The sequence below is a fragment of the Lathamus discolor genome, chromosome 14, assembly GCF_037157495.1.
Source record: "Lathamus discolor isolate bLatDis1 chromosome 14, bLatDis1.hap1, whole genome shotgun sequence".
Classification (NCBI taxonomy): domain Eukaryota; kingdom Metazoa; phylum Chordata; class Aves; order Psittaciformes; family Psittacidae; genus Lathamus; species Lathamus discolor.
The window spans coordinates 2,904,929-2,927,422 of NC_088897.1; the positions used below are offsets into that span (position 1 = coordinate 2,904,929).

General features: G+C 50.0%; 2 protein-coding genes across 2 annotated transcripts; both read left to right on the forward strand.

Moving 5' to 3' along the window:
* On the forward strand, positions 1 to 9,445 carry LOC136021790 (argininosuccinate lyase). The gene is made up of 17 exons (XM_065694365.1): positions 1 to 92; positions 232 to 293; positions 2,274 to 2,468; positions 3,351 to 3,434; positions 3,743 to 3,799; positions 4,326 to 4,423; positions 5,058 to 5,135; positions 5,420 to 5,497; positions 5,900 to 5,952; positions 6,359 to 6,421; positions 6,638 to 6,752; positions 7,412 to 7,496; positions 7,669 to 7,728; positions 8,002 to 8,085; positions 8,349 to 8,429; positions 8,679 to 8,785; positions 9,205 to 9,445. The coding sequence occupies exons 2-17, from the start codon at positions 282 to 284 to the stop codon at positions 9,353 to 9,355; spliced, it is 1,401 nt and encodes a 466-aa protein (XP_065550437.1). The 5' UTR covers positions 1 to 92; positions 232 to 281; the 3' UTR covers positions 9,356 to 9,445.
* Positions 9,446 to 11,093: 1,648 nt separating this feature from the next.
* Positions 11,094 to 22,392, forward strand: GUSB (glucuronidase beta). Its single transcript, XM_065694333.1, has 12 exons — positions 11,094 to 11,369; positions 12,994 to 13,182; positions 13,625 to 13,806; positions 14,330 to 14,472; positions 14,971 to 15,158; positions 16,026 to 16,178; positions 16,636 to 16,814; positions 17,193 to 17,339; positions 18,416 to 18,500; positions 20,045 to 20,221; positions 20,814 to 20,949; positions 22,170 to 22,392. The coding sequence occupies exons 1-12, from the start codon at positions 11,109 to 11,111 to the stop codon at positions 22,325 to 22,327; spliced, it is 1,998 nt and encodes a 665-aa protein (XP_065550405.1). The 5' UTR covers positions 11,094 to 11,108; the 3' UTR covers positions 22,328 to 22,392.
* Positions 22,393 to 22,494: the final 102 nt, after the last annotated feature.

The window sequence follows — 22,494 nt, forward strand, 5'->3', positions numbered from 1 at the left end:
GCGGGCCGAGCCGCCAGCCCCGCGCACGGGCGGGTAAAAGCGGGCTGCGGGGCCGGGGGATAGCGAGCGGCCGGGGCTGAGCTGCGGAGCAGGTGAGGGGGCCCAGCGCCGGGACCGGCCACTGGCACCAGTATCAGGACTGGGACCAGTATCAGGACTGGGACCAGTATCAGGACTGGGACCAGTATCAGGACTGGGACCTTCATCTCATCTCACTGCGCTGTCCCACAGGTCGCACCAGTTGCGGGATCGCTGCAGGAGCAAGCAGAACATCGTCCGCAATGGCTGGAGAGGTGAGGGTGAACTTTGCTTCTCTGGAGGGGTGGTCTCGGAGTGCTCTGGCAATCACAAATTCAGCTGAGTTAAAGTGTAAGTCGCAGGCCGAGCAGCCTGCCATTGCCTGCAGGTTCTTCCTTCTCCCAGGGAAGGACTAATAACCCGTGCAGTTCATTCCTGATGACTTGTGTTGAGGCAGGAGGTACGCGCAGCAGGTTCTGCAAACGTTTCTCTTTACAAAAGCTGCGTTTCCAGTTTCTGTCCTTGATAGGTGAGACGTGAGCAGTCATCTCCGTGAGTCACACTCTCTGCCTTCAAATGGCTACTACAGCCCTGGCCTCTTCTGCTCTGGGTCGCAGATGAGTGTCTGTCAACTCTTGGACTGTAGTGGCCACCTCTCTAATCGGAGTCCCACAGCTAGCTAAAGTTAATCTTTCAGTTTTAATTTCCTGATTGCAAATGTCTGTGTTGCAATGCTTCTGCTGACCCACTTCTCACTTTGATGAAAACCCGTAATACTGAAGTTATATCTGAATAGTCTTGTTCCCTACTGAAGCACTTGGCCTCTGATACTGGCCTTTAATTCAGCACCCCCTGTGCCATGTTCCTGTGGGCACCAGGTGCACACTGAGGTCTCTAATGCTTTCCTTGCTCAGTTCTGGTTCCCCCTGTGCCTTCCCTCAGCTTTCTGACAAACCTGCTTTCAAGATGCCTACAACCTTACCTGCGAAGGCTCTCTCCTGCTGCCCTCTCAGTCACGTTGTTTCAGCAGGAATCAGCAGAAACATGGAGACAATCACTAGGAATCAAGTTTCTGAGGTTACTCAACAGTGCTTTGTCTGACTGATAAAGCCCTGACACAGACCAGCTTGCAACTGTCCCACCAGCTTCTTGCTGTCCATGGTAGTTACAGTGTGAGAAGAGACTGGACAGGGGTGTCTGAAGGAAAATCAGGTAGATCAGTAATTATGACCTGCTCTGTAATCATGAGTGGATTTCGGCCCTTCCTTTAAATGACTCCAGTTTCTTTTTTGTGCCTGTTAGCACTAGAGAGTTGCTTTTGAAACCTTGGATAATTTGGAAGGCCTCTGCACAAGTGAAATTCCATTTCAGTGCAAGTTTGCTAGAGTTTGGGGTGTCCTACCCAGGCAAGCAAAAAGTGGCATATATGTCTCTTAGCTGGTGAATCCATTCAGTTGCTGATTCACTGGTGAAAAAGCTTACACACAACCAGCTGCGATGCATAGATAGAATTATGTACCTGTCTTTGGTCACCCAGCGCAGTAGTTACGTCGATGACACATTTAAGTGTGTGAGGTTACTCTGTGAATCCTGGTTATGGGTAGAAAACCAACTTTCATTTCTATGCTGTTTAAAACCTTCCTGTTGATTTATTTTCCTGAACATTCTTGATGCTTGACTCCCTTTCTGGAGTCTGGACCTCAAGCAGTTTTATGCTAATTGTATGCCAAAGCTTGCAAGCGCAGTGGACTCTGGAGATACCCCAAACACTTCATATTGTGGTTTGTGCTGGCCTCCAGCTCTTTGTCAATCAAAGAAACATACCTGTTAGCTCAACAGAACAAAAAGACCTTTGATGACACTGGCTTTCACTCTATTTGCTAGTGAGTGCTTTCCTTTATTCAGCCTTTAAAAGGCTGTAAAAGGGTTGTTGACCTGCAGCTGCCTTAAAAGAGAAATCCATGCTGATCTTGCACCATCTGCCCTGATAATAATTTCGAGGACTCCCTGCAGAGACAAAATGTCTTAGAGGATTCCTGAGCCAGGCCTCACACCCTGGGAGCTGAACACTAGTGACAATGACATGTTCTCCATTGCTGAAGTCCAGGGCTTTTCTGCTCAGTGCTACCACCCTGCAAGGACATAGCTGAGCATGGCCTCAGTACTGCATAAACAGATCACTGGATGTTATATAGTGCATAGAGCCTTCACTGAAGTTATTGGGCCTCTTTAATATGCTGCTTCCTTTGTCTCAGGGAGATAAACTTTGGGGAGGAAGATTCAGTGGAAGCACAGATCCAGTCATGGAGATGCTCAATGCTTCCATCAGCTATGATCAGAGACTGGCTGAAGTTGATATCCAGGGGAGCATGGCTTACGCCAAAGCCTTGGAGAAGACTGGAATCCTACCTAAAAGTGAGATGGAGAAGATCCTGAGTGGCCTGGAAAAGGTATGTATTTCCCTCATGTGCTGGAATGAATGGCTCCTTCTCTGACAGCATCCCTAGTAGCATCCCTGAGCTGCTGTTCTAAAGAGAATCTTTTAATGTTTTCATGTCCTATTCCTTGGAGCTAGGCATGTGCTGAAGTGCTTTCCTGAAAGGGAATGCTGCCCTAAGTCACAGACATGACGGGCCCATGTGTACTGCACTCAGGTCTCTTGGAGACATTCTGGGCAGGAGATGGATGCTCAAACTGCATCCCACTAAAGGCTCCAGAGCCCAACAGTGGGATGTGAACCAGCAGAGAAGCCCCCAGTGAGAGCCTGAAGCCCTGAGGAGCACATTGCCAATGCTCATCATGACAGCCCCAGCGCCACGGTGAGGTGTGCTCAGTGTGACCTGCCCCCTCTTCACACTGCAGGCACCAGGAATTGTTTCCCTCTGAATCAGGAATATTATTTTCCTGCTGGCAGTTGGGATCCCGCTGAGCCTGGCTGCCCGAGTCAGAAGCAGGCAATGCATAGCCTGCATAGAAAATATCCCATTGTTCATGCTCACCCACCATGGACAATGGTGACTCTATACGATGTTTGTATAGGAAAATCCTGGTGGACAATGAGCTCACTTTTTGCTGCAGTGCTTAAATCCTCCTATAGACATAACACTGCAGAATCATCATGGGGAGAGAGGAATCCCACCAAGTGCAGTATAGAATATTGGGATAGAGCAAGCAGCCAGCCTTGGCCTGAAAGAACAGGAATGCAGAGCTCACATGAGACTTCACACTTTGATATCCACTGGGATGACAGAGATTGGTATTTCCTGAGGACACCCATGCACAGCATCACGGTAACTGTAGAGGCTGACTGGTGTTTCTGCTGATGTTTGCAGATCTCTGAGGAATGGTCTAAAGGAGCCTTTGTGGTGAAACACACCGATGAGGATATCCACACTGCCAACGAACGCAGACTAAAGGTTTGGGTCCTCCCACCTCTTGCTCCTGCTCCTCTGGAGCTGGATCTGCCTGACATGAAGTGCTTGTACCTCTGTTCCACTGGGGAATTCCACTAGACCCCTGCTGCACAATCAAGTGGCTCCAAGACCCCTTTTGTGGAAGAGGCACTGTACAAGCACAGAACCCAAACGTGCCCTTCCCCAAAGGGATCCCATGGCTACTCACAGGATCCTCTAGAATCCCTTCCAGGCAGGGATGAGGTCTGCTCACGTGGAGTCTCCTGCTTAGAGTACAGAGGTACTGATAGAAATCCTCTTCTTGTCCTCAGGAGCTGATTGGAGACATAGCTGGAAAGCTGCACACTGGAAGGAGCAGGAATGATCAGGTATGTACAGAGCTGGTTGTTTTTCCTCCTTCTGTATACCTCCCCCACCTCAGTTCCTTAATCATATTTCTTTATGCCATCTTTAGATGATCTGACACTCTCCAGCATGGACTCCCTAAGGCTTTAAGCTAGTGACAGTGCAGTGACTCATCTGCGTAGGAAAATGGGCACTGCAGAATTGCTTCCTGGTGGTAAAAGCCCACAAACTTCCACTGACATTGCTTTGAAAGCCTATAGAAACCGTGACGTTACGGGCTGGGTGCAGCTTGCAGGATCAGTCCTTCTAATGAAGACTGACTTGGTTTGGGATTTTCTTAGTCAAACTTGGCAATGCCTGAGGAGCCACTGAAAGGAACGGGCTTTGGTTTTGTTTATGGAAAGCAAGATACGGTGTTTTTCACAAATCAGTGATCCCTTCCCATCACAGAGAAGGAGGGGATAACTCTGCCAGGGATTTCTGCTGAACAATATTTTATATTTCATGTGTCACATTCTGCTTTGTCTGACTGTGGCCAATCTCACACAGGTTGTGACTGACCTGAAGCTGTTCATGAGGAATTCCCTCTCTGTCATCTCCAGTCACCTCCTGCAGCTCATTAAGACCCTGGTGGAACGTGCTGCCATGTAAGTGCTTTCCAAATCCGTGATGTTTCCCTTGACAGGACCAGGAGACTTCCAGGCTTGCTCTTTGACTGGCCCCAGTGAGGGCAGCAGCAGGGTCTCCTGCAGAGGAAGTTACAGACAGACAGGCAGTGTGTGGTGGCACAGGGAAAGGCAAAGGACCCTCTTTCCCCACAGTTCATGTCACAAAGACCTTCCTCCTCCCCCAGTGTATCCAGGCAAAGGAATTGAGGTGGGAAGTGCGGACAAGACTTTCGAAGGACCAAATCCATCTGAAGGCGTGGGGAACATGTTTCAGGTTGCTAAATATGAGAAAAGCTCAGCTGTGTAAATTCCATGTCTAACTCCTTCTTACCCACCACACTCCAAGCCAGTGGTACACGGGGGAAGATTTGCCTGCCAGGGGGATTACTTTATCAGGCAGTTTTCCAGAGAGGCCTACAGCAGATGCACCACTCTGGAAGAGTGGGAAATCTAAACCCCATGTGCTTAGGTAGCAGGCGACAGGGAGACAGACCAGCTTCAGCACAAGCTAGGGATGCTCTCTTTGTGACCTTGCCAGAGAGCCTGGAGTGTCCCTGCCACTGCTGGCATCCTCACAGCTGCCGCTCACCTCTTTCTCTCCTTCCACATGCAGAGAAATTGATGTTATCTTGCCTGGCTACACCCACCTGCAGAAAGCTCAGCCAATCAGATGGAGCCAGTTCTTGCTCAGGTAACCACCTTTACACTTGGCTGCAGGGACCCTTCTCCACCCTTGGGGCCATGCTCAGCTGGAGCCTGGAAGGGCCTTGTCCTCTGAGGGGGCAGACAGGGGTGACGATAAACCAGAGATAACCTTGCAAACTGGAACAGGAGCTCCCCACGTGGCTCTGATCCAAGCACTGAGGGGACAGTGGAGGCTGACTCCTGCATGCTCCATCCTTTGGCCACTCTCACCTCTTGGGCTGTGTGACACTTTCTGACATCAGGTGCTTCACCTCTCGTGTCCTTTCCCAGCCACGCTGTTGCTCTGACCCGTGACTCTGAGCGCCTGGGAGATGTGAAGAGGAGGATGAACGTCTTGCCTTTGGGAAGGTATAAAGTTTACTTCGTGTGTAGTCCTTGGGTCTCAGTTTGCTCTGTGAAATGGCTGAGGCAGATCTTTGCATCCCTGAACCACTGGGGTTTGTAGAATCTGTTCACTAAAGATCTGCAAGGCTGCAATCCTTGCTTCTCTTGCCAAATAGAAGACTGCCACCACAGAGAGACTGTTCTTCTCACTTCCTGAAATTAGGAACTACAATCGTTTACCAAATAAGCCTTCCTCTCATTCCAGAGGTCAGAGTTTGCCAAGGTTCAGGCCACACTGTATGATAACCAAAATGAACTGAGAGAGGGAAATCTTGAGAGAGGTGTCATCCCTGGGAGCCAGAGCTCAGCTTTGGCTTGAGTGTGCAGGATGTCATACATGACTTCTGTTTCTTTCTCCCCTGGCAGTGGTGCTCTGGCTGGTCATCCACTGGACATTGACAGAGAGCTTCTACGTAATGGTAAACGTCTCCATATGACTGAGAGGCACAGGTCTGCTCATAATCCCTGGGAGGTGGGGAAGCCTTTGACACATTGTCCTGAAGTTGCAATATCTTAAACATGGACATGGAGAGTGTTAATTATAAAGAAGTTTTATCTGACGCTCAGTGAAAGAGGAGGGAGGCAGCTCCTGTTGACTTGGTAAGCGAGACTTTTTACTGCAGTGAGGCAGCAGGTGCCTGTGAGGTAGGACCATAAACAGAACCAGCTCTGCTGCACACTGCCTGCCTGGGCTAATAACAAAGCATGCTTGTGTTCCTGAAACTACTCAAGGGCTCACAGTTACCTGCATGCTGGGGCAAACTGCTATATTCTAGCTCCATTCATATCAAGCTTGACTTCCTTTATCCATCCCCTTCCTTACAGAGCTGGACTTTGCCTCCATCAGCCTGAACAGCATGGATGCCATTAGTGAGAGAGACTTTGTGGGTAAGCACAACTCAATAACATCTTCCCAACACCATTCTAGAAGCAGCCTCCGTAGACCTTTCCGGTCTACTTCCCTTCATAAGGACTGAAATCCTCCACTAGGAAGTACTTATACAGAAAACCTGTTTGATAGTATTTAAACTCTAGTCAGGGCTCCCTGGGTTATCAGGCAAACAAGCACCTTTTTCACGTCCTGATTTCCTGCCTTCTCTGCAGTGGAATTCCTCTCTTTTGCCACCCTGCTGATGATCCACCTGAGCAAGATGGCTGAAGATCTCATCATCTACAGCACCAGCGAGTTTGGCTTTGTGACCCTCTCTGATGCTTACAGGTAGGTCTCTGGACAAAGAGCCCTTCCCTCAGCCTCTCCTCCTCAGCTATCCTCACCTGAGAGAGTAAGACAGTGTCTGGGGACTCCCTGCTGCCCCGGGCTGACAGCATTAAAAGGCTGGCAGGAAGGCAGCCGCAGGGTGAATACCCCTCAGTACTGAACACTTCTTCCCGATTCTGGCAACTCAACCAAGTCTGCGTTCAGCACTCGCTCCTCCCCAGCAACTGCTGGCTCAGACAACTTCCTCCTCTGCTGGCACTGCCTGCCAAAGCCTTCCCTGCCTGGCTGGCTTTGCAGTCCTAATGGATTTCCTGTCTCTTGGGGCAGCACAGCACAGCCCTCCCTCTCTGTTGTCACAGGAGAGCTGACCTGCTGATAGCAGCCGTGGGGAGGCCTGGGGGCAAATCTCCTCTTTGCTGCCTCTTTGAGAGGTGGAACTGCATGTTAGCTCCAGACAGAACTGCAAAACCAAAGGCTTTGCTGTGGGAAACATGAGAAAGTTGGCACACTCAGTTCACTGCTTAGTGAACTGAGGCCTAGAAAGAAAAAGGGACAGATGTGTTGCTTTTGGAGGGCTGTACCAGGATGTACGAGCATGACCTGTGTCTGTATGGGCTGGGGTCCTGCTCACCGTTACACTCCACACACCTTTCTTCCAGCACTGGCAGCAGCCTGATGCCTCAGAAGAAGAACCCTGATAGCCTGGAACTGATCCGCAGCAAAGCCGGACGAGTGTTCGGACGGGTGAGTGGGCTCCAGAGGGAAGGGGATGGGGAAACTGCTCACCCAGGCCTGAGGAATGTTCCTCCTTCTCATCTCTGCTCAAAGAAAAGTGCCCAGTCTGGGCTCTTCACCTCTCCTGCAACAGTGTGCTTCTCCTCTTGTACCTAACCACCTTGCCTGCTTCTTTCTGCAGCTGGCTGCCATCCTCATGGTTCTCAAAGGCCTTCCAAGCACCTACAACAAGGATCTGCAGGTAAACCACATTGGCTTTCACAGAGCCTCTCAAGCACACAGATCTCTTCTACTCTGGAGCTCTTGGCCAGTCCCTGTCCCTGCACAGGCCCTGCTTGTGTGTAGGGGGTGAGGAAGGGGCTGAGGCTCAGCACAATGCACTTGGCACCATGGCCATAGAGGAGCCCCTGTGCTGAGCCCCTGCTCTGCTGGCCAGGCTGCTCAGGCTCTTCGTTGGGCTTCATGGGCTGCACCAGGTTGACTCACAGCAGTTTTCATCCCTGTTCTAATGCAGGAGGACAAGGAGGCTGTCTTTGATGTTGTGGACACCCTGAACGCTGTGCTCCAGGTGGCCACTGGAGTGATTTCTACCCTCCAGGTAAGGCTTCAGGCTCTCCCTACTGAACATGGTTGGGGTGCACATCGCATAGATAACATGGGTCAATGAGCTCTACATAGGTCCTAAGATGAAGGCTCTTCAGTAGCTCACCCATATGGCTTACTATGGCCAGCACTGTCAGCTGCTCAAGGAATCAGAGGGTCCTTTTAGAGCAAAGTTCCTTGCAGATAAAGTCCCCTCACTGTGACCACTGACATCCCAAAGGAAGAGGTGATGATGCCTCGCTCTCTCCCTTTCTGCAGATCAACAAGGAGAACATGGAGAGGGCTCTGAGCCCTGAGATGCTGTCTACTGACCTGGCTCTCTATTTGGTCCGTAAAGGGGTAAGTATCAGGGGGAAACTTGGAACTCCGATTCCTTTGGATGCAAAATACTGCTCTGCAAAGGCCTGAGATGAGGCCTTGTCTTCTGTTCTGAGGCGATGATCATTCTGGGTCAACAAACCTGGATTCACATGGCATTTTACTAGATGAAAACAAGCCAAGCAAAACAGTGAACACATCTATTTTGTGTCCTTTGAGAAACACCCCCATTGCCTTGTCACTGACTGTGGCCTCTGCTTCTCACTGCAGATGCCATTCAGACAAGCCCACATTGCCTCTGGAAAAGCCATCCACCTTGCTGAGACTAAAGGCATCCCCATCAATAAACTCAACCCTGATGAGCTAAAGAACATCAGGTTTGTATCACTTTTTTACCTTGACTTCCCTCAACAGGGTGCCCTTTCCCAAATCACCTGGGGCAGACAGCACCCCAAAATCCTGCTGGGAAAAGGGGGACAACATCACTACCACTCAGCTCCAGCAGACCACGGGCAGCAGCTACTGGGGGGAATGAATGAAACTCATGCCCTGACCTGCAGGCACCAGCCCTCCAGCAGACTTTGGCTCCAGGCTTCTGCCTGCGGAGCTGATCTTTGGTCTGCCACCAGCAGCTACTGTCAGGCACCAGAAGTGCAGAAGCAGGGCTGCAGGAGGCCTTTCCCCTGCCAAAAAGGCTCCATGTCCACTCCTTCACCATCTCCACAGCAGTGAGCACCTGAAGCCAGGCACCAGCACCCAGTGCTCTCCATTGACACTCTTCTCTTTGCCCTCCCAGCCCCCTGTTTGGCAGCGATGTCTCCCAGGTCTTCAACTTCTTCAACAGTGTGGAGCAGTACACGGCCATGGGTGGCACTGCCAAGAGCAGCGTGAGTGCCCAGATCGATCACCTGAGGGAGCAGCTCAAGAGGCTGAAGGACCAGGCTTAGAGTGTGGGGATAGATCCCGTGGATGCAACGTTGTGCCTATATCACTAACCTGGAGTTAATAAACACTGTGGTGTATGTAGCTCACTGAAACTCCTGTCTTGTGTCTTTCTTATTAGAAGTATGACTGAGTTGGGCTTCTGGTAGGCAGAGAGCAGCAGGAGTGTCAGCACATGTGTTGCAGGAGGACTGTGTGTGTCCACAAAGAGGGATGCTTGGTGTAACATCTGTAACACACACCACATCTCCAGCTGTCGCTGCTCTCCTGCTAGGATTATGTTCTCCTGCCTGCCTTCTGGCAGGAAAATAAAATCTCCTCACCCCCTTGCACTACAGCTGGCATGGCCTTAGGCAGGTTGTGCCAACCCACAGGTCATCCCAACACATCACAGAACTACATGTACTTCTGTCCTGTATGAGCCACATGCCCTGATTTGCCTTCAAGCTAAGGTGGGGCAGAGTGCCTTAAAAAGAAATGTAAATAATCCCTGGCGTTGCATTGCTGTTGCCTCTGACAGAGATCATTTACCACCTTTTGCCCTTGCAGAAGTAAAACCAGAACTAAGAGCAGGAGCAGCCTTACTTGCAGTATGAACTCCCAGGACATTCCCAGGTCCTCTCCTGCTTCCTGATGCTTCTCTCTCTGATTTAGCACGTGTCTCACCTTCCAGCTAAGTTAGCTGCGCAGGGAAATCGATTATGTACACTTAATTCAGGTGGAAAGGTGACAGCAACAGCCAACACCAAGACTCGGAAGAGGGATTATCTCCTCCTTCTCAGCTCATGGTTCTTTCCTTTCCTCCCATGTAGGAAGCCACCCAAGTGAGTATCGTTTTAGAGCAATGACAATTAAAACCGAGCTTTCTCCCCACTGTTCCATTTCACATGCCTCAGCCAACTCAGCTTTCCTTTGTTCCCAGCTGCCTCTGTTCAGCTCCTTGGGGGGCAGTGCTGTTTGAAAAAAGGAGGTGGTTTTAGCAGATTATCACACCTCGATTTATTGCTTAAATGAACAGTTCATCATCACTGGTACTCCCATTTGACCATCCACCTTTCTGATACTCTTATGTGTCACCAAACCATTCACTGATCTGCAATAAACGAAGCCGTTTGTGCTTCTGTAATTGAGTCAAACACAGCATGACCGACAGCTGCTTACTGTGCATGGAGGTACATGTTATCATCCAGAAAGCAGACATAGGCTACAAATAAATATCCTACAAAACTAAAACCAGTCTGATACCGCTGCCTCCCTCCCTTGCCCCCATGATGCTTTTCTCTTTACTCCCAATGAAGTTCTGGGGGTCGTCGTCCGGTTAGGAAAGTGTTACCGTGCTTCGCAGCCGAGCCCTGACGCGGTTTCCTGACGCAGCGATCACCCTCCCGCCTGTCCCCCCGGTTCCATCCGGTCATCAGCACTCTTCTGTGCCGTTTCCAACAACTTCTTGCCCTCCCGCTTCAACAAGTGACTCTGAGAATAAAGAAAAGCGACTCGGAAAATAAAGCGACTCCGAGAACAGAGGAAAGCGGGCAAGCGCACCAGTAAAGACACAAAACCATCCCCCGCCGCGGGAGCCCAGCGAGCCCGGCCGCAGCCCAACGCCCGCAAGCTCCCCAACGCCACGCTTCGGCAGCCGCGGGCTGCAGCCCCGACCGGCGGCTCGGGCTCCCCAGCAGACCCGCCCGCCCCGTCGCGCCGGGGCAGGGCTTGCAGGCGCTGGTTCCGCCCCGCGGCCGGGCACTGCCCACGGCGGAGATGGCGGCGGCGGCGGCGTGCGGCGGTGCGGGAGCCGGGCTCGCGGGGGGCTGCCGCCTGCTGCTGCTGCTGCCGCTGCTGCTGCCGCTGCTGCTGGCGGCGCGGCGGGCGGCGGCGCTGCCCCGCGGCATGTTGTACCCCCGGGACACCCCGTCCCGCGAGCGGAAGGAGCTCGGCGGCCTCTGGAGCTTCCGCGCCGACCTCTCGCCGACCAGGGACGTCGGCTTCGTACAGCGCTGGTACCGGCAGCCGCTCCGGCAGGTATCGCGGGGAGCGGGGGGGCTGCCCCGGGGCAATCCGCGCGGCAGGGGCGCTGCTCCGCCGCGAGCGCAGGTTCCTCTTCCCCTCCCCGCCGGGCCTGCGGAGCGGCTGCCCCTGTGCCTGCGCCTTACGGCTCTGCGGACGGTTCTCTTAAGAGACCTGCTAAGAACCGACCGCCTCTGCTTACCCCGCTTCGGCTCGGAGGCCGTAAAGCGTTTGAATGGACTACAGCCACCTTCGGCGCTGCCTTGCACAACGTTTATCTGTGACCAACAGCGTCGGATAAACAGAACCGCCTGGAAAGGGCGCTCGAGTGATTTTATTCCAAAGTACCCGAGTGCTGATAAACAATTCCAGTGTAATTGCAGTCAGGTATGGGATTAACACCATGACCTAAAAGGAGTAAGTAGTCTCTGTGTAAAATGTACATGCCCATCGTTTCTCTTTTAGCCCTTTGGCCAGCTTTTTTTGCCCAGTGGTGGAAAGAGAGGAGCTGAAAGGCACTGTGCTGCTGGAAGCCCAGTGAAATGAGGCAGCCAGAGGAGAGGGATCCTTTACAGTGCCCCCGCAGAGGGAGGCTTAGCCATGTATATTCAACCTGCCTGAGACAGCAGAGACTCCCCCTGAAGGAGATGCACATTATGGCCATTCCAGTCAAAGGATTTCCTGTAACAGATACAGGAAAATCCACTTCACCATCCAAGGATTCTCCTGCTAGGATTATTTGATGGCTGATCAGGGCACTGAGTTTCTCTGCAGCACTGGTATGGTTCAGTGCTGAGTCAGCCGCGCACATGATGCTCACCCCTGGGCAACCAGACCTTCCTTGTTCCGTTCTCCATGGAAGAGCTTCCTGAGGAAAGGGGAAGCTGCTGCAGCAGCACTCTTCTGTGCAACATCATGAGCACAGCAGGTGCTAAAAATGAACAGCTCTATGTCACAATAGCATCCAGTTACCTCGATGTTAAATGTATTCCAACGCTGCCTGCCTGTGAGCCTTACATGAAGTATAAGTGAGTGAATTCACTCCATTGTAATCCCAAGGAATCTATTTTGCTTTCAGGGAATGAGAAAGGCTGGACTCATCCCAAACAGCCTCCACAAACCTTCCATGGGGAATCTGACCCAAAATATCCATGTCTCTTGTCACCCTTCTACAACAACTCTTAGCCCAAAAAGCAGCGCCCCACACCGGTGACCTGGCACCACACCACCAGCCTTGCTCACCCAACACCTAGAGCTGTGCAAGAGAAGCTACTGCTCGTGCCAAGTCTCAAGCTGAAACAGAGACCTAAGCATTTTTTTCCCCTCTCTTCTCTGATTCTGCAATACCAGAGTCATTAATGAAAGCATCTCATTATACATCATCAGGGGAAAGGATATGAGCAGTTTCTTACTGTAGGAACAAGCAGGTACCTGGGCCTGGTACTAAGGAGGACTTGTATAGGACCTGTGACAGAGCACACCAGTTTCTAAACAGGTTTTCCCAAGTATTTCCACTGGACACAGGGATTGTAAAGCTGTCAGTGGAAGGAGACACCTCCAGCAGTACAGGTTGGACACCCAAGACAGTAAAAGTTCTTTAACTGATCTGTTTCCTCCCTTTCTGTTCCATTCCTGCCAGACTGGCCCTGTGATTGACATGCCAGTGCCTGCCAGCTTCAACGATATCACTCAAGACCCGAGCTTAGAGAACTACATTGGCTGGGTTTGGTATGAGAAAGAGGTGCTGCTCCCTCTCCGCTGGCTTCAGGATGACCTCAACACCAGGGTGGTGCTCCGCTTCGGCAGTGCCCATTACTACTCCATTGTGGTACGTTGCATGGGAGATGGTCCCTGTGTTTCCAGAATTGTGCTGCACTAAAATCTGTCTCATGGCTTGTTCAGCAGCTACACCTCTGCCTAGATTTTATATCTTAACTCCTGCCTGTTTTCCTCCAGCCGAGCACTTGGCCCTGTTTCCAGGTCTCTTTTCTCTGATTCTCCAGTATCAGGCCTAGTAACTAAAATACTTCCTTGCTACAGGATCTGCCACTGTCATCTCAGTGACCCTTGCTTGTACATGACCGAGACCTAGTAGCCAGCAAAGAAAGGGCTGCTAAACTGATCCCTCAAGGAGTAAGAGCCCAGAACAAGGTTCAGTGTTACTGGGAATCCCAACTGCCCTTTGCTGAGCTCCCTCCCTTTGCCCTTCTACGCTTGCCACAAAAACCCAATAACCTGCTTCTCGGGCCCAAGGGTGTCTTCTCTTGCAGTGGGTCAATGGAGTGCAAGTGGTGGAGCATGAAGGGGGCCACCTCCCTTTCGAAGCAGATATAAGCAGCATCGTCCAGGACAGCCCAGGGATCCCCTGCCGCATCACTGTTGCGCTCAACAACACTCTCACCCCCCATACTCTGCCTCCAGGGTCAATTCTATACATGAGTGACACAACAAGGTGAGTTACTTACTGTACTGCTGAGCTTATCCCGGGACTGAGAGAAAGGGACTTGATTCAGCTGCTGGTTCACAAGACCTTCCAAGCACCTTAGGAGAGCATGGGATTGTATTTATGCCGAAATCCGTTAGTTGAGCAGGGAGGTGTTTAAGCTTTGCTGTTACGAGGAATCTGCACTGAGTTATTGCATCTGTTTTATACACAAGGAACTGAGATTAAGTGATTTGCCAAGTTGAATAAATGGCAGATTTGAGAAGCTTGAATTCAGCTGGAATATACAAGCCCCAGCTATCCTGAAGGACCAAACCTGTTCAGTGCATTAGATATTTGTTCACTGGGATTCCCCCTTCAGTGCAGCAGCAGCAGCAGCACTACTGAAAGACAGATCCATCCTGCTGTAAAGACTATTTTACCAGCTAGCATTTGTTGTTACATGACAATTTACATTGCTAGCATCCGTAGGCTGCCTTCAGTTCCTGTAATGAAACATAATGTAGCCATTTCTCCTGTCTTCCTCACTCAGGTATCCCAAGAACTATTTTATACAGAACACCAGGTTTGATTTCTTTAATTACGCTGGAATCCATCGCCCAGTTGTGCTTTACACCACTCCTTCTGTCTACATAGATGATATTACTGTGACAACTGCTTCATCAGACAGTGTTGGTAGGTCCAAAACAGTTACAGCAGCTACCTGAGGCTCCAAATGGAGATGACAGGGGCAGAATACCCTGCAAAAGTCTGATTCAGTTTGTTTCATAGTGGCTTTCTCTTGAACCTGAGCTCATCCATTGCGCAGCTCAGCAGCTGCAAGGATATGGTAAGGAGTTCAGAAGTGGTAAGAAAAGAATTACTTGCAAGGGACAGCTGGTAAAGTGAAAGGATGATCAGGTGTTTCTTGAAGTGGAATTTCTCTGTAGGGGCAGTCTTCCTGCCATTAAAGCAGGATTATCACTGACAGAATTGTGTGATAACACAAATCTTGCTGCACTGGGGACCTCAAGACAGACAGTCTTGAGACTTTACAGCCAGTTCCGGCCACTCTGTTGTTGTTCTGCACCTCCCTCTTCTAACGCTGCTCTGTGTGAAACCCCTCCAACATTTGCTGCATGTATTTTTCCTTTCATGGCAGTTTCTGATTGTCTTTTGTTTCCTTTGAACCAGCAATGGTGCAGTATCAGGTGTCTGTTGTTGGCAGCACACTCTATTCCTTATCCCTGAGTTTATATGATCAAGAGGGGAAAGTGGTTGCTACAGGCGATGGGCCAACTGGAGAGCTAAAAGTCCTCAACCCAAACCTTTGGTGGCCTTACCTAATGCACGAGACCCCTGGATACCGCTACTCCTTAGAGGTAACGTGATGTTTCCTCCTTTCCATGTGCATTCACTCTGACTGCCTAATAGCGTTCAAGAACTGCCACGTGGCCCATCTTCTGTGCCCATCTTCTCACACGGGTGCTGTTCATGTAACCAGAGTGGCGGTGCTGATTATGCAGTAATCAAATCAAGCTCTGCCAGCTTCTGGATGCTGAACTGAAAGGTCTGTTGGTGAGAAGGGCATGTGTGCGCTCTGAGATACTTGCCCTTCACATTCAGGGCCCAGTCCATTCATTGCAACAGGAATGTTTGAGACAGAGGAGGGGAGGCTGTGAAAGCTGAGTGTCTGAGGAGCAGGCTGCTGACCTCTTACCCGTGCTTTGCCATGCAATGAGCTTTCTTCCTGCTCTGCAAGACAAGAGTTCGGTTTCAACAGCACAAGGCTCAGTAGTGACATTTAGATACAGAAGTTGGGGCAGACGAGCTGCTGTTGAGGTTCCAGGGGCTCAGGTCTGTATCTCTTGTGAGCAGATGACACTTCAGTCACTGCCTGGCGTCAGGGTGTCAGGGCAGAAGAGCTGTGCTGCTGCTGTGCCTTGGGGGACAAAACGGCCCAGATGGGTACGGGGAAAAGAAACCGAATGTTTTGGAGTGACCAAGCTCCAGGAGGGTCATCCAGGATTCATTCTTCATCCCTCCTCTTCCCCAGCTTGGATTTCTGTTGTCTCTTCAGTCAAACCTTGCTCCATCTCTGAGGACCACAAGAGGTGGCTGAAGCAGCAGTGAGGAGCAGGCTGGGGGAAGGATGGGAGGTGAAGGGAGCCCTGGTAGTGAAGGGGAGGGAGGACAGGGCATCCCTGTGGAGCCCATCACGGCACTTGTGTTGTCTCCTCGACCTCCAGGTGAAAATGCGGGCGCAGGTGAACGGGGCGATGCTGGAGGACGTGTACACGCTCCCGGTCGGCATCCGCACCGTGCACGTCACCCGCACGCAGTTCCTCATCAACGGCCGGCCCTTCTACTTCCATGGCGTGAACAAGCACGAAGACGCAGACGTAAGCGCGCGCCACGGGCACTTCGCGTCGTGCTGTGGCGGCGGCGGCCGCGCTCGCCTCCCCTCACCGCCCACTGGGGCCGCGTCCTCAGGGCCTGCAGCCAGGTCATCCCCGCTCCGGCCGTAGCTGAGCCACCGCTCCCGCGGGCGGCTGGCAGAGCTCCCAGCCGCACGCCGCGGTTCTCCGCGGTGGGATCACGGCCGGAGGGGCCGGGGCAGCCGCGGCCCGGCCTCGGGAGGGCGCCGCAGCCGCGCCGGAGGCTCCGTTCCCCTCCGCAGCGCTCTGCCCGCCTCGGGGAGCGAAGGAGCGGGCGGGCCGGGCATGGCGGCAGCGGCGGTGCCCCTGGCGGGCGCAGACACTGCATGGGGTCGGCCAGAAAGGGCACCCGGGGCTGGAGGCGCCCTGGCAGCGGGCAGGAGCAGCGGGAGGGGCTGCAATGTCTCTCTCCCTCCCGCAGATCCGTGGCAAAGGGCTGGACTGGCCCCTGGTTGTGAAGGACTTCAACCTGCTGCGCTGGCTGGGGGCCAACTCCTTCCGCACCAGCCACTACCCCTACGCCGAGGAGATCATGGACCTGTGCGATGCCTACGGCATCGTGGTGATCGACGAGTGCCCGGCCGTGGGCATTAAACTGCCGTAAGAGAGCGCCCAGGAGCCCCTTGCCCTCGGCTGTGCGCGCTGTCAAAAGCACCCCCCGCCCGAGCCACAGCGCCCGTCGCCCCGGTAATGGGAGTACTTTGCTCTGTGTAGCAATCAGCCCGGGGTGCCGCGTGCGCCTGGTGCGGTTGGGCAAGCGGAGGGCGTTCTGCCGCGCGGCCATCACGTCATCGGGATTAACGCGCCCAAACCATGGCCCTGAACCGTGCAACAGGCTTTGGGGAGATAGGGCAGAAGCCATATCCAGCATCAAGGCTCAGCTGTACATCCCAGGAGCTTGAGTTTCCCCAGGGAAGGGCAGAAGGGATGGATTTTGCACCCTCACCTCACCCGGTCTTGCTTCCTTTTGTCTTTCAGTGAGAGCTTTGGGAACAAGTCCTTGCAGCATCATCTGACTGTGATGGAGGAGCTGATCCGCAGAGATAAGAACAGGCCATCCGTCGTGATGTGGTCAGTAGCCAACGAGCCAGCGTCGGAGCTGGCCCCAGCAGCTTATTACTTTAAGTAAGTGCGTGTGCCTGTACAGAGAGGTGAGGCTTGGCTCTGGGCAGATGGGCCATCTTCTTCCTTGGGGGTGGCACAGAGAAGTAGTAAAGAGAGGGAACCCCGAAGCAGTACCCACAAGGTGACAGTGCAACCGCTCACGTGTCGAACTGACGCTCAGCACGACGTCACAGTCTCAGTCTGCTGCTTTGGAAAACGTAAGGCTCTGCAGAATTGACAGGGGTCCATTCGGTTTGAGCTAAAGCAAACCTGCTGGGAACAGCATATTCCTTGTTACCTGTGGAAGACAAGTGCTAAATTCTTCAAGGATTACAGAAGAGCTGTAAAAGAATTGGCCGTTAATTCTAAAGACAAGGTTCTTCCGTTAGTGCTGGTTATTTGTTCTGCTGGGGATCGTGATGCCCCCTTCAAAGCCACTGCTTTGAGTCTCTACAGCTCTTCCCTCCTCCTCCCTCCTTTAAAGAGCTTTAAGCTTTGGTTAGCCAAGTTACCTTTCTAATGGGACAGCAGACTGTCCCTAGTAGCTTTAAGAGCCTTAAGAAGTAACCATGAAGTTTCATTCTTCACAATGACACACCACCCTCCTGCAATATCAAGGCAGCAGCAGAGCTTGACCCTCCCATTCATGGACATCTCCCCATTCCTCTACCTCCCTCATTCAGGGTTTCCTCAAAGGCCGCCAGCCTGTAACTGCTCTGTCTGCTGTGGCCTTGTGCTTTAGCAGGAGCAGAGCTGTTGAGGAACTTCCCATTACCCTTCTTATGTTTTTGTCTTCCAACTCACTGTCCCGTCTCCAACTCCTGAGCTGCCCGTGCCTGGTACACTTCCACTCTGGTCTTTTTCAGCTGGGATAGCAGCCGGCTTTGTGACGTGATGTTTATACTCCTATAGAATGGGCTACATTATAGGCACTTGATAGATGATCACTAAGTATCCTCCGGTATTGAATTAACAATGTCTGCTAAATCAGACCCAGCTCCAAATGCCTGTGAGGGTGGAAGGACAGAGAGCTTGGGGAAATGGGGCTGTGCTTCTCCATGCTGCTGCTGAACTCTTGCTTTACTGTTTGCAAACAGGACAGTGATAGCTCACACTAAAGCTCTCGATCCCTCCAGACCAGTAACCTATGTGACAGAAGCTCATTACGCTCTTGATCATGGTGTAAGTTCACTTTATTTTCTAGCCTTTTTTGTTTTTAATTGACACATTAAATTTCCTCCTCTTGTCATTTCTATTACTCTCCTTTCCCCCCTTCCTCCCCCAGTTTACTGGAGATAGTTAATAGGGAGAGTCAGATGAGAACTTACATTTTCGTTTCTAGTATAAAGCACCTTATCCTGTAGTTGTAGTCCAGCTGGGGAAAAAGAAATCTGTAAGAAAGTTCTTTGTCTTGAGTGAAGTGTGCAGGATCAGACCCCTGGATTCCATTAACATTGTCATGCTTTGCTGTTCCATTGATTGCATTCACTTGCAATTAGACCAAAGCTTAAACCTCTTTAAAATGCTTAACAGGCCTTGTGGAAGTCTAAAGGAAGGCAGCTTTGCTTTAATTCCTGCTTTAAACTGCTCTAGATCTTCTTTGGCAGATGTCTATTAACATCGAATAATCTATAAGCTCTTCCAGCTTCATTATAAAAGTCTTAGAGCTGTATAAATATCCAAAAGGCACTTTTCTTGGATGTCTATGCCTTAAGCTGGCCATAACATGAACCAAGGATCTTTAACACAGAAATTTGTTTCCGGGGTCATTCCTATGTCATTTTTAATAGTTCCAAGATGGCTTTACAGTACATGTCACTACTGTACAATTAACACTTCTAGCAGGCAAGTCTGTAGGGATGTGATTCCACCACGTCCCTGCTACAGGTTACACTTTGTATTTCTTTCAGGCTATCCTGACATGGCCTCCTGTAACTCCAAGAGATCTGTTCCTCCCCACACTAGGATAAAACCTGGTGGCCCTTAGTACTGAAGGAGCCCAGCAGGGATCTGCTCTTGGCTATTGCTGCTGCATCAGGCACACACATGCCGATTCCTGACATCCCATCCCCAGGATAGTGTTCTGAATAGCTCAGGGACACAGGAAAACAAAAGCAAAGAATAGATCTCATACACTGATGTGATATTAGAACTTTTTTGCTTTTATTACAAAACATGTTAAGAGAACATTGAACAAGTTACATACAACATCACTTTATCTTTAGTGGGCTTTGTGCCCTTTTTATCATACTGTCCACGTGGTAGAAATGGCATATAACTTGCAGAATGCTTAGTTCTAGTATTGCACCATTGATGCACAAATTTAGTTGCTAGTCAAAATATTTGACCGCTAACTTGATAATCACATTCCAGTACTCAAGAAGTACATCTAAAGGTACCAGCAAGCCAGAGACATCTTGGAAACTCAAAAACTTCTAACAAACCTGAGGATGAAATGGGTTGACCTTGTCTAACTCTTTGCTGTGACTTCCTAAGTCTGTGAGAAAAATGCCAAATTAGTTTGCTATTATTAAATCTAATAACTGCTTTTTTCCAGGGAAAGGTTTTGTGTCGGCAAGGCCCGAGTGACAGGGGGAAGACTTTATTCTGCATGTAATAAAACTGGATTCCACTAAAAGAACCAAAAGGAGGATTTAGCTTTTCAAGTGAAGGTTGTCTACTTTGAGCTCTGTGATAAAACACCCTCACCCTTTTCTTTTTTATAGGCTCCTTACGTGGATGTAATTTGTGTAAATAGCTACTTCTCCTGGTATCATGACCCAGGCCATCTGGAGGTTATTCCACTACAACTCACAGCACAGTTTGAGAACTGGTATAAAACCTACCAAAAACCTATTATCCAGAGTGAATATGGAGCAGACTCAGTCCCTGGGCTTCACAGTGTAAGTGTTATAGATGCTCAAAGATAGGAAGAGCAGTGCTTTTTTCTACAAGGGCAGCAAAGTTTAATTAGAAGAGGTGGGTACCACTGAGCCTGACTTATCTTTGAGAGTTTACAGGTGTTTGAGAGGACTGTAATCCTGCTCCACTGAAATCAGTGAGCTGTGCTACTAACAAAGGTTAGATTCTACCTAGAGCAAAGTTTGAACTTTGACTAAAAGCACTGAGCACCAAAATCTGCACTTCAGCATTCACAGAAAATGCTTAGTTGGAAAACAGGACACTGAAGAGTGGATATTCACTTCATGAGGCTGTCCCACAGGGAAGGGGTGGCACTCCTACACCTATCACAAAGCACCAAGTAAAACCATGACTTCCCCCCAGGCATCCCTGGCATTATGTTTGTACTGTGCCTCCCCTTGCAATTTCAGTAGTTGCTAATTGTCAGTTAATGCAGCTGCAATGAAAAGCCAGAGCAGTTGTTAAGATTGTCTTGAGGAAGCAGGTCCCAGGTAAACAGGGAGTAAACATACAGAGCTTTTGCTGAGATTAACTGTCACTTCATTCAAGGCCACCTCTTTTCCCTGGCTGTAGGATCCACCTCTGATGTTCAGTGAGGAGTATCAGAAAGCGATGCTAAGGGAGTACCATTCAGTTTTTGACAAGAAGAGGAAAGAGTATGTGATTGGGGAGCTCATCTGGAACTTTGCAGACTTCATGACCAATCAAGGTAAGCTTATATTTATATTCTAACCAACTCTCCAGCCTCCATGCAAGCTTAAAATGGTTTGTGACACACAGACAATATTGTGCTGTAGGGTAGGACAAAAGGGCCCTCTGCTTATCAAGCTGGTTTCTGTGACAAAGACAAGAGGGAAGGTCCTGCCTGTACTTAATGCATCCTCCCTCCACATCTCAAGCTCCTAGGTGTTCCCTCTGCAGAGGTGCTCCCCAAAACACGAGACAACATGCTAGGGCAGAAGGCAAAGGAAGCTTGTGAGCAGACCCAGATTACTGCTATTTCTTGGCTATCCTCAATTCAGAACTTCAGTCAGCTCTTACGGACATGTCTCACTTGCTTCATATTTCATCTGCAACTGCCCTTGGTAACAGAGCACCTTAAATAATGTATTATTAACTTGGTAGAGGTTTAAGCAGTAGAGGACCAGATTCCATTCTGGTAAACCACTGTCTATTATGACACTCTGCCCCACTATTAATGTGCATTCACAAAGTATGGGGCATTACAGTGCAGACACAGAGAAATTAAACAATTACAGCTCAGAAGGAGACCTAGTAAGAAGGAACTAGTTATGCATATGCCACCTGCAGTGAGTTAGGGTGGTGAACAGTCAGTGTTAATTTCAGGCAGAGAAACACCATTCATAACAACCTGTAGAGCACCAATGTAGGTATTAGAAAGCTCAATCAGCACAGAGCACAATTAGAAAAGTGCTGTTTCAAATACGATAGAGAAAACACAGACAAGTTCACATACACATAGGCAGTTCCAGGCTTTCTACATGTTGCAGTTGTATTTTCTAGTTTCCCATGAAAAAGAGGCAAAACAGATACAATCACTACTAAAGACAGCACAGTCAAACAGCACTCAACATTTTCACTGTCAAATTCAAGGTGGAACCAATGGCAGGAGGATATCTGCTGTAAATACAATACTGATCAAGTTAACGGGCACACCTGAATTAACTGTCATCGACTTACCAGTTTTAACTACAATAAACTGCAGCTGCATTGCTCAGTTACACCATAACTCTTGCCAAGATAACACAAGTTACATCTGCTAGGTTCCCTGTTGTACCTGATAGTGTGCAAGAAAGCGCATACATCTCTTCCATTTAACCTGATTTAGTACATACACTGTAACAGTTCACAGTAGGGGACAAAAGAGTATTTTATGTATATGTGCTTAATTTTACAACTTCTCTACAGGGACCACACGTGTTTTGGGGAACAAAAAAGGAATATTTACCCGCCAACGACAGCCCAAATCAGCTGCATTTGTTCTTAGAGAAAGATACTGGAAGATTGCAAATGAATCAAGCTGTCTTCCTCCTGTAATAAAATCACATACCGTCTTTCTAGAATGACATCAAAAGGTATAGTGGCTGAGTACTATGCTGAACTTGTTCATTAAAGTTCTGTTTAAATAATATTTATGCCTGACTCAAGTCTTGCAAGTCTAATGCAATTTCTATGTATTTGTATCATAGTAACTACTATGAAGTAGTTACTATGATACAAAGCAGATCAGAAA